Below are 11,829 nucleotides of genomic sequence, written 5' to 3'. Positions count from 1 at the left end.
TGGGGCCGGGCCCGCCCATCCAGAATTTGGGACCGCTGTTTTAATCAGGGCTGAATACAACATTTTAATTGTTTTAAAAGGAGACTACATACGAACATTATGTGTGTGTGTGTGTGTGTTCTACTTGCCAACCCTCCCGGTTTTCGCGGGAGACTCCCGATTTCATTGCCCTCTCCCGGTTTCCTCCCGGGGTCATATTTCTCCTGATTTCTGACAAAATCAGATTTACTCACGATTGTTTTCATTCTGACTTTAATACAGCTACACCATTGTTTGGTTTCCATGGTCGCACGTCTCTTTAGCAGCGCGCGCAACTCAAAGTCTGAGAGGGTGAGGAAGATGAAAACTGAACAAGAATCGACAACTCGACCCTCTGCTCACTCCTTTCCACTAGCACAGAGCCATCCTCGACAACTACTGTAGCGTCACCTTGGATACAAGTCCAAACAACTCACAGACACACAGGCCAGGGCGCTGACAGGGCGCCCTTTGCGCATCAGATCTGACTACGCTGATTGGATGAAATTATGTTTCGGCGGCATAGTTTACAGATAGCAACAGTCAGCTTGTTGGCTGCTGCTGCTCTGGCTGAGGGCTCCTTTCTACCGCCCGGACGAGAGAGGGTAATGATACACGCTGCGGCCAGGCAGGAAACATGTGACTTATCAGTAACTTTAGACATCGTATAACAATTTTAAACGAGATTTTATTGTAGATTATACATTTTACTGATACCAACTATATAATATTGACCTTGTTCATTAAAAAAAAAAAAGATATATATATTTTATTTTTAAATATATTTTTAATTTGTAATGACAATCAAACATGTGGGAAGAGGGGGGGGCAGGACCCCTAGCGCCCCTATGGGCCGGCCGCCACTGATACTGGGGTAGGCTACTACAGCCATACCAATAAATGGCATAGCCCCACCATGAAAAATGAATGTTAAAGTAAGCAAAATGGGAACTTGCTGAGTATCACTAGGCCACCAGGGTGGGTGGAGGGGGTCAGGAGGACGGGACTGAGCTGACAGGCCCAGAGGCACAGCAGAGGACCAGGAAGGGATCTCGGGCGGACGGCCCGGGGGCAAGGCAGAGTTCAAAAAGGGGGGATTCGGGCGGACGGCCCGGGGGCAAGGCAGAGTCTAAGGTGGGGGACTCGGGCGGCCGAGCATGAGGGCGAAGGCAGCTACAGGAAGAGTCAGGGTGCCGGGCTCGAGGACGAGGGCAGCGGCAGGAAGAGTCAGGGGGACGGGCTCGCGGGCGGAGACCACGGCTCACAGAGGGCCGGGATCGAGGGCGAAGACCGCGGCTCTTAGAGGGCCGGGATCGAGGGCGAAGACCGCGGCTCTCAGGGGGCCGGGCTCGAAGGCGCTGACAGGCCAGCACCGGAGGCCGGGCAGGACCCGGTGTCGGCCGGACAGGAACCGGAGCTGGTGGGACAGGCCTCGGCAGGATCCCCCACGGAAGAGGACCAGGACACGGGATTGACAGGACCCCCGGCAGGAGAGTAGACAGCAGGACCTCCAACGGGACAGGACAAAGGGTTGGCAGGACCCCCGGCAGGAGAGTAGTCGGCGGGGCCTCCAACGAGACAGGACAAGGAGCTGGCAGGACCCCCAGCAGAAGAGTAGACGGCGGGGCCTCCAACGGCACAGGACAAAGGGTTGGCAGGACCCCCGGCAGGAGAGTAGACGGCGGGACCTCCAACGAGACAGGACAACGGGTTGGCAGAACCCCCGGCAGGAGAGTAGACGGCGGGAGCTCCAACGAGACAGGACAAGAAGCTGGCAGGACCCCCGGCAGGAGAGTAGACGGCGGGACCTCCAACGAGACAGGACAAAGGGTTGGCAGGACCCCCGGCAGGAGAGTAGACGGCGGGACCTCCAACGGGACAGGACAAAGGGTTGGCAGGACCCCCGGCAGGAGAGTAGACGGCGGGGCCTCTAACGGCACAGGACAAAGGGTTGGCAGGACCCCCGGCAGGAGAGTAGACGGCGGGACCTCCAACGAGACAGGACAACGGGTTGGCAGAACCCCCGGCAGGAGAGTAGACGGCGGGACCTCCAACGAGACAGGACAAGGAGCTGGCAGGACCCCCGGCAGGAGAGTAGACGGCGGGACCTCCAACGGGACAGACATACGATTGGTAGGACCCCCGGCAGAGGAGTAGTCGACGGGGCCTCCAACGGGACAGGACATGGAGTTGGCAGGACCCCCAGCGGAACCTCCAACGGACCAGGACATTGGGTAGGGACTTGAGACGTGACTCGAGAGGGGACTCGAGAGGAGACTCGAGAGGGGAATCAAGGGGGAACTCGAGAGGGGACTCGAGAGGGGAACTAGAGAGGGGACTCGAGAGGGGACTAGAGGAGAGAGGAGGGACTAAAGGAGGGACTAGAGGAGGGACTAGAGAAGGGAACTCGAGAGGGGACTCGCGAGGGGAACTAGAGAGGGGACTAAAGGAGGGAACTCGAGAGGGAACTCGAGATGGAACTGGAGAGGGAACTCGAGAGGGGACTCGAGAGGGGACTCAGGTAGGAACTTGAGAGGTGACTAGAGAGGGGACTCGAGAGGGGACCTAAGAGGGAACTGGAGAGGAGACTTGAGAAGGGACTCGAGAAGGGACTTGAGAGGAGACTGGAGAGGGGACTGGAGAGGGGACTGGAGAGGGGACTGGAGAGGGAACTGGAGAGGGAACTGGAGAGGGAACTGGAGAGGGAACTGGAGAGGGGACTCGAGAGGGGACTCGAGAGGGGACACGAGAGGGAACTCGAGAGGGGACTCGGGTAGGAACTCGAGAGGGGACTCGGGTAGGAACTCGAGAGGGGACTCGGGTAGGAACTCGAGAGGGGACTCGGGTAGGAACTCGAGAGGGGACTCGGGTAGGAACTGGAGAGGGGACTCGGGGTAGGAACTGGAGAGGGGACTCGGGGTAGGAACTGGAGAGGGGACTCGGGTAGGAACTTGAGAGGGGACTTGAGAGGGAACTTGTGTCGGTCGGTACGCCGACAGGACACGGGGAGCTGGCGTCGTCTGGGGAGCCAGCAGGAGACGAGGTGCTGGAGTCGGCCGGTACGCCGACAAGACTCGGGGAGCTGGCGTCGGCTGGGGAGCCAGCAGGAGACGAGGTGCTGGAGTCGGCTGGTACGCCGACAAGACTCGGGGAGCTGGTGTTGGCTGGAGAGCCAACAGGAGACGAGGTGCTGGAGTCGGCCGGTACGCCGACAAGACTCGGGGAGCTGGCGTCGGCTGGGGAGCCAGCAGGAGACGAGGTGCTGGAGTCGGGACCATGACTGTATGGGCCAGCTCTGGTGCAGGGACCACGGTTGTAAGATCCAGTTCTGGAGCCAGAAACATGGCTGTAAGGTCCGGAGCTGAAGCCTGGATCATGGCTGTGTGGGCCGGTTTTGGAGCCGGAAACATGGCTGCTGGGGCCGGCACTGGAGCCGGAACCATGGCTGCTGGGCAAGGAACCGGAACACGGATCCATGGCTGTGTGGGGTGGTACTGGAGCACGGTACCATGGCTATGTGGGGTGGTACTGGAGCACGGAACCATGGCTGCTGGGTCCGGCACTGGAGCCGGAACTGGCGCTGGAACCCTGGCTTTTCGTCCTTTAGGAGTCTTTTGGAGGCTTCGTGGACCTCCAAACGCCAGACCAGACCCCAGGAAAGGGTCAGAACATGAAGCCTGGTACTCAGGGCTACGTGAGAAAACCCTAAGCCACTCGGGCAACAAGCTCCAGAGCCAGGGCTTGCGAGCAACCTCCTGATGTGCCTCCTTCAACGCAGCCTCTCTACCCCGAGATGAGGCGCCTTTCCATGTATAAAAAATGTACTCCAGAGAGTATCCAAGACTTTCTGCTTGTTGCATCAAAAGGGCTGAGTCTGCTGGGTCCATAATGTGGTCGGTTCGTACTGTCACGGTGTGTGAAGCAGGTAGGACCCAAATGCAGATTAAAGTGCAAATTCCTTTATTTCAAGGCTAGGTGAACAACAAAGACAAAACAGAACACTCACCGACGAACTAGTCATGACAAAAGACGAACCGACAAAGACAGACAGACAAACCAGAACATAAATACACACAAGACTAATCACACAAACAAGACACAGGTGAGGAGGGAGGAGAAAACACAGGGGCCACAGGTGAACACAATCGGGTAATCAGACACACCAGGGAAACTAACGACAGGGAACCACAGACAAATCCAAACAAGACAAAACACAATGCAGACAGAAAACCAAAAACAGATATAGACAAGACAAAACACCACAAAGACAGATCGTGACAAAACCCATGTTAAGTATACTAAAATGGAGTATGTAACTGTAACCCTTTTTCTTTTTGTACATTCAGATCAATTCAATAGTTTAATTCCTACATACAAAAATTAAGTTGAATTTAATTAAACATTTTCAGCCATTCTTACTATGTTAACTTTCAATATATTAAAATAAAACAAACAACATATTTGATACATACTCTTACTTTATTATCTTGTACAAAATGACGTAACATGAAGCATGTGTCTTAAACATCTTCTGATTCGATAAAAACAACATGCAACTGTCATGGCCTCCACCTCCTGTGTGTAAGTGTAGGAGTGGAGACAGGTGTGTGGGAGCCAGGCGTCCACAATCCAATCACCTCTGCTATAAGACTCCGGCCCTGACTCCTCCACTTCGCCAGATCGTAGACTCTGTACCCACAGTCAGTCTCTAGCTTTGGAAAGTCTTCGATTGCGATTCCCTGTTTGACCTGTTTTCTCCTGTGCCTGCAGCTTCAAGCCAGCCTGACTCCTAGCTCCTGTCTCCAGACCACCTCCAACGTTGGACGCTGTCCCGCTCCTCCTGACTCTTCTCCCTGCACTCTCCAACCTGGTCAGACCTCCGTTCCCCTCTCCCTTGGACTCCGTCGCTTCCCTGGCCCAGAGCCCCCTGCCTACTGCCCAGTATTAAACTGTTTTATTGTGCTTGAAACTCTTTCCTCCTGTCTCTGCTCTGCTCTTGGGTTCCCTGCTAGCCTTAACAGTACAATCTGGCCACTGTTAAGGCTTGCAGGGAACCCAGGAGCAGAGCAAGACAGGAGTTTCAAGCACAATAATAACATTTATTGAATATTACTGGGGGTCTGGGCCAGGGAAGCTAGACGGAGTCCAAGGGAGAGGGGAACGGAGGTCTGACCAGGTTGGAGAGTGCAGGGAGAAGAGCCAGGAGGAGCGGGACAGCGTCCAACGTTGGAGGTGGTCTGGAGACAGGAGCTAGGAGTCAGGCTGGCTTGAAGCTGCAGGCACAGGAGAAAACAGGTCAAACAGGGAATCGCAATCGAAGACTTTCCAAAGCTAGAGACTGACTGTGGGTACAGAGTCTACGATCTGGCGAAGTGGAGGAGTCAGGGCCGGAGTCTTATGCCAGAGGTGATTGGATTGTGGACACACACACACACATACACACACACACACACACACACACACACACACACACACACACACACACACACACACACACACACACACACACACACACAGGCCGTTTCTCAATCGCGAGTACACATGCTGCAGAGCCACTATTTCAAGTATACTACGTCATCGAGTGGCGCCAAATGCTGGGCATTTAACATGCATTTAAACAGTCCTTCGGCGCCACTCGATGACGTAGTATACTTGAAATAGTGGCTCTGCAGCAGGTTTACTCGACATTGAGAAACGGCCACTGACTAGGCAGAGGTGGAGGCCATGACAGCAACAAAGTGCAATGGAAACAGACATAGTGAATAAATCCTGACGTAACATGAAGCATGTGACTTAAACAGCTGAGGAGGATGTAACCTTCCTCACACTAATACATGAAACAAATGTCTTCCAAGTCCATCGAGATTTCCACATTCTTCTCCCAACCTTTGAGGTTTGACTGGTGTTTTTGTAATGCTTTAATGGCATCGGTTCACAAGAGCGGCTGAAGAAATCTTACAGTCCAGCATGTATCTTGTTCTTCAGTCCAAGGACTTTGGGGGAAAGTCTTTCACCATCCATTTGCAAGAGCACTTTCTGAATGAATTCATAGTAGTACTTTAGCTCTTTGGGGTAAGCCATGTTCAGTGTATAGATGACTCCCAGCATGATGGCACAAGCTCGGGCTACAGATCCAATGTTGTCCAGAATAATTAGTCCTTCAACAAAAATCCCAACGTCGTCATAATGTCCAGGTTCTCCACCCTCCTTGTTGATGACATATATGCCCATGGTAGATTTCTGGAGGTCTCTGGTGACATCATCTCCTTCGATGTCCTGTATATTTAAAGAAAAAACATGTATTTATTCAATATATGTAATTTTAATGATATACTTTATCGTATAATTTTTTTGTAATATTGCTCACATACCTATTAATCCCTTAAAACAAAGCTGGTCATATTGTATATATTTCTGAATCAAACTAAATATGTGTGAGGTGTTTTTAAAGATTTACGTAGGAACCAATAAGCTTGGTGCTGAGTGTCAGGAGTCAGAGAGGATTGACAGATGGACTAAGACATTGTTGATTATGGTCTTTCCATTGGACAATAAGAAAAACTATGAATAAAGCCAACCTCGTCGTATAAATAACCAAGCTGATGGTTTGAAATGCTTTAGTCTGTTGTTGAATATCAACATACATACATATAAATATTCTCAACCTTCATGCTCCTTATAAGGTAAAACATAATGATATAAAATGGATGCCTGACACTAGGATCATAAAACACTACATGTGACTGGCAAATGCAATTACAATGACTCACCATATACTCCCGAATGAGATGTCCATCATCCTCACCAAGGTGGATGCAAAGTGCCTTGAGGATTGCTTCCCTTTTAAAGTTAACATCACTTGTTGCCTGTGTAAAAAAATTGCAATTATTAAAATATTTCTAAATACATCAATAATAACAAAATTGTCTATAAATTGGAGAAGATTTACAACCTGTAGTAACCTAAATATACAATATAATATATACAATGACTTAATTATACATGTAAATGGAATGCCCTAACTTAAGTATGTTAAAGAATTGTGACTTAAATGTATTACAATGTCAGAGGTCTGAATGTGTTAGGGCGATAGCACTGTTTACAAATTCTACTCATCCAGGGGCTTTTCACCAAGACCAATGCTCCGTTCTTCACAGTTCACACCTGGAATCTGCCTAGTACAACCACAGTCTGATCTGTTGGCAACTGAGGATTAAGTGACTTGCTCAAGGCAGGTTCTGCTTTTTCACTTTCCCCACCTGGGGATTGCATTTGCACCTTTCCAGTCACGAGCCTGCTTCTCTACCCAGTATGCCACTATTGCCTTATTAAGATCAGATTTCCTTAGAAATGTGTCTTGCATTCTTGAACCTGGCAAGTAATCCAGGCTGTTGTGAGGCAAATGGGGCTCTATACGGTACTAGACAGGTACATTTCATAAAATTGCTCCATAGAGTATATGACAATTTGTATAAAACAGTGTATACACACATTTACCTTTTGCAAGATCGCCAGATGTTTCGCTAGTTTCTGGCCAACAACTCCTCCCTTCTTCTGGAAGACAGATGTCAGCTGAGGTAGATGGCTGTCCAACTGCGCCATGAAGGCTGTTTCAAGTGGGATAGTTGTTATGCGCTGGAATTCAGCGTGTATCTGTTATGCAAAAACAAAACGACAAAATCTAAGGTAATTGCAAGGATTCAAAACTAGACTTGTAAGCTGTATGGTTGTTTAAACCTTGCTAATACTTTAATTGACAATGGGTAAAATGTTGAGGTATAAAGTGAAAACCCCAATTCCAGCAGCAGCTGTTTTCTTCAGACAATCAAACTGACAGTTAGAGAATAGCTTGTGAAGAAAGCGGAACATTGAGCAGCTAAAGAGCCAAATACTTTACTAAGGAGTTGGTGGAGAGCATAAACAGAGCTAAAAGATGTGACTATTGGACTTATCAGATGGACAGAAACACCATTTCAAATGTATGATCATGTTGCTCTGTAGCAGCTCGATGTGTACAGCAAATAGGCATTTCACCATTCACCATGTGAAATATATAACTTACCTCATCAATATGGAGTATTGTGAGTAAGGTTCTGTTCCCCATCACACCAACATCAGATAGCAAAACCTGCAATACAAATAAAGATGAGCAGAAATTAAAAATAATAATGGTAAATGAAAAAAGGTAATTGATTGCCAATGATTACTGACTTGTGTTAGGCCAATGACTCAAAATCCTTCAAACTCCTTTGTGACAAACAATGTAACGTTTTTTAATTTTTTTTAAATAGAGCCTAAATATGACTGGATGTGGTGCACTTTTGCCAAATGTTTAGATAAATTGCTTGTGTTACCGCCCTTACATGCTAAACTGTAATTGCACTTGATGGCAGCTTTTAAAAAGGGAGAAGCTTTTCTTTCTTTCATTGTACATATATAATGACATTAAATTATTATATATTCTATTCTATAGCCAAAAGCAATAAATGATTTCTCACTTTTGGCAAAGAGCATTGTCCACCTCAAAACGGGTAACATTTAACCACACCGAGGAGCGCTTAGTTCTCTCTCCACCATGTGTGTGTGTTGCATGCATGTAGCAGCCGCATGTGTATAAACTGCCCCACCCCCTCGCACACAGACGGGGAGAGAGAGATCTCTCCTCTGGATTGGAAAGATTGAAAATGCATCGACGCATTTTGTCTTATTGCATATTATAAACGGTGTTGGCGAAACTAAGACTGCAATATAATGTTAAATGTCTCAAGTACCGATAAACAGACCGTCCTGCTAGAGAGGTGGTACTTTCCTGGGGAGAAAAGGTTAGTGGGTGTGTCGGCAACACTAACTATTTTTGACTAACTTATGGCAACACAAAATAATACATGGGAGCGGTGGAGTGATGAGGAGGTGTCGGCGCTTCTGGCGATTTACTCGGAAGGCTTCAGTAGAAGCCAGTCCCCAACTCCGGGGACTTCCGGTGGCAGTATACGCCGTGAAGTTGTTTGCGGTGTAGTGGGGCCGACACACCCACGAACCATTTCCTCCTCAGGAAAGTAATAACTCGCTAGCAGGGACTATCTGGGGGTGGAAATAAGGTTCGGGGGGAAAAGTACTCGTGTGAAACGTTATATGAACGTTAGCCTCGGTAACATTAACCACTTGCCGCCAGAGAGTAACGTTACCAAAACCAACGTGATTTCACATGCTTAGTTGTGTCCTAATATTACCACAGTGATAAGAACAAGTTAAACAAAAAAACATACTTACAGCCTGTCAGGAACACAGTAGGCTAGGAATGGCCAGTATACAAGCCAGGTGAAGCTACAAAAAAAAAGCATAGTAACAGGCAGTATTCAACTTGTATTAGCCACAAACTAATAATAAAGTCTAACAAGACAAAGATTGAATTTATCACGTATTTAATTTGAGAGCAGTATCAAGTTATCTTATAATGTTAATGATACATGTTACACTTCAATTAGGTTACTTAAACATTACTACACAACTAAGCTAGGTTAACAGTAGGCTAACAGTTAGCTAGCTGCTGTAGGCCTACGTTTGCTAATGTTAATCTATCAAAACACACAGTCAATAGCGTTAATGTTAGCTATTAATCTACCTGTTTAAGTATAATATAGAAGAAGGAGAACGTTCACCTCACGACAGAGGAGCTACGCAAGCAGTCAGGTGATGGTCCTTCCGAATGGAAAATGGAGGGAAAAGTGGCGGGCTTCTTGTGTATGCACATGCGCAGACAGGACAGTATATGTGGTAATTAAATTGTACATATTTTTTTCTAATTACTTTTAAATGAATGAAATGAGCTTGTTTTAAACAGTGACAATATATGTTAAGATTAATTAAAATAGATAAGAAGGATGCAATAACACATTCAAATCTATTAAAAAAGGCTAGATTAAAACATGTAACATCTAAAAGGGGTCATAATCAGTTTTTTCAGTGCAGAGCCCGACTGGTGCTGCCGCTGCTGCGTCATGACGTCACCGTTTACATCGCTGATTTGCTCCCTAACGGCGTTACGGCGCTCACAACAACGGGGAACTGCGTCGGGTCGATGATCGTGTTGCTTTTAATCACACGAAGCCAGATTAAATTGAATAACGACTTCTCCAACCTTATACTTTTCTCCAGAGTGCCGTGGTTCATTGTTTATTAATGTGTTTCTGCAGCATTTACCGACCGCTGCAGTGTTGGCTGCTCTTCCACGGGAGTTTATTCTCCCGTTAGCTCCCGGTTAGCTCACACTGCAGCGGCCGCTCTAAAGTATTCACTGTCCGACTCACACAAGCAGCTGATACATATCCCCAGTTCCCCTTAGCCTAAGTGAATGTGTGTCAGTCTGAATTGACGCTGTTTGGCATCACAACGCTGTTATGAAAGTTTCTCTGGTATAAAATGGGTGATGTTAGCATAGCAACCGAAGCTAAACTGACTACTTGCTATTGCTATCCTATTGTGGCATAAACCGTTTTCTACAGGCACATTTTACCGGCGTATTTTTATTATGATTCTACTTGTGATAGTCGGACACGACAACCTGTGCAGCCCATGTATTGTGTTACGATTATTGTGTTATGTCACGTTTTGTATGTCTTGTTTTGGGTGTTTTGCTGTTCTCCCTGTCATGTTTTCCTCCTTGTATATTGTCTGGTCCTTTTCCCTGTGTTTTTCCTCCTGTCGTTAGTTTCTCTGGTGTGTCTAGTTGTCTGATTGTGTTCACCTGTGGCCCTTGTGTTTCTCCTCCCCTGCCCGGCTGTTTCTCGTCTTGTGATTACCCCTCCCTGTATTTAGTCTTGGCTCTTCCTGTGTTCAGTGTTGGTTCGTCTTGTGTCATGACTAGTTCTTCGGTGAGTGTTCTGTTTTGTCTTAGTTTATCTGTGCCTAGCCTTGAAATAAAGGAGTTTTTCAGTTTGTATCTGCATTTGGGTCCTGCCTGCTTCACACACCGTAACATTACGAACCAACCAACGATATGGGCCCAGCAGATCCGTTTGAGCAGGAACTAGTGGATTATACCTTTTCTTTGTCTGACTGCGCTCATCGATGGAGAGGAGCAGTCAGGGTTCAGCAGCGAGATGCTGCTCTGGCAGATGCAGTCCATCTTACGCTGAGGAATCAAGATGTGGTTAAATTCTTACCGGCCTGGCTTTTGGATTACCTCACGGTTTGTTTTCCCGATCCTGATAGACCCAGGGCTCCAGATTCCCTTTTTGATACCACACGCATCGGTGTGGTCCGTCTGGCGTCAGCCCCTGCTTCTCACCCAGTGTTTGCTACAGTCCAGGAGCGATTCGCTGGTACTCGTCTGGCTTTTGGAGGTCCACGGAGCCTCCAAACGGCTCCGAAGAGGAGTCGCAAGGCCAGGTTAGCAGCACGAGCCCAAAGGGCCATGGTTCCAGAACCAGTTCAGCCACCAGCAGCCATGGTTACAGACCCAGTTCTGGCCCCAGCAGCCATGGTCCTTGCTCCAGAACCGGTCCCGGCAGCCAGGGTTTCTGCTCCAGAGCCGGCCCATACAGCCATGTTTCCGGCTCCAGAACCGGACCTTACAGCCATGGCTCCGGCTCCAGAGCCGGCCCATTCAGCCATGTTTCCGGCTCCAGAACCGGACCTTACAGCCATGATTCTAGCTTCAATTCCGGCTCCAGAGCCGGCCCATTCAGCCATGTTTCCGGCTCCAGAACCGGACCTTACAGCCATGATTCTGGCTTCAATTCCGGCCCCAGCAGCCATGGTTCCAGACCCAGTTCTGGCCCCAGCAGCCATGGTTCCAGACCCAGCTCTGGC

General features: G+C 48.4%; 1 protein-coding gene across 2 annotated transcripts; it reads right to left on the bottom strand.

Moving 5' to 3' along the window:
- Window positions 1-5,793: 5,793 nt before the first annotated feature.
- Window positions 5,794-9,735, bottom strand: LOC117540983. 2 transcript variants are annotated; one of them, XM_034207991.1, is made up of 6 exons: window positions 9,641-9,735; window positions 9,289-9,342; window positions 8,081-8,146; window positions 7,516-7,671; window positions 6,789-6,884; window positions 5,794-6,294 (listed from the first exon to the last, which is right to left on the bottom strand). In XM_034207991.1, exons 3-6 carry the CDS (start codon window positions 8,120-8,122, stop codon window positions 5,974-5,976), a joined length of 615 nt encoding a protein of 204 aa, XP_034063882.1. In that variant the 5' UTR covers window positions 8,123-8,146; window positions 9,289-9,342; window positions 9,641-9,735; the 3' UTR covers window positions 5,794-5,973. The 2 variants fall into 2 exon arrangements, with proteins under 2 accessions (XP_034063882.1, XP_034063883.1); XM_034207992.1 differs by having other exon boundaries at window positions 9,678-9,711.
- Window positions 9,736-11,829: the final 2,094 nt, after the last annotated feature.

Source organism: Gymnodraco acuticeps, unplaced genomic scaffold (assembly GCF_902827175.1).
Source record: "Gymnodraco acuticeps unplaced genomic scaffold, fGymAcu1.1, whole genome shotgun sequence".
Lineage (NCBI taxonomy): Eukaryota > Metazoa > Chordata > Actinopteri > Perciformes > Bathydraconidae > Gymnodraco > Gymnodraco acuticeps.
This window is presented reverse-complemented; position numbering and strand designations above follow the sequence as displayed.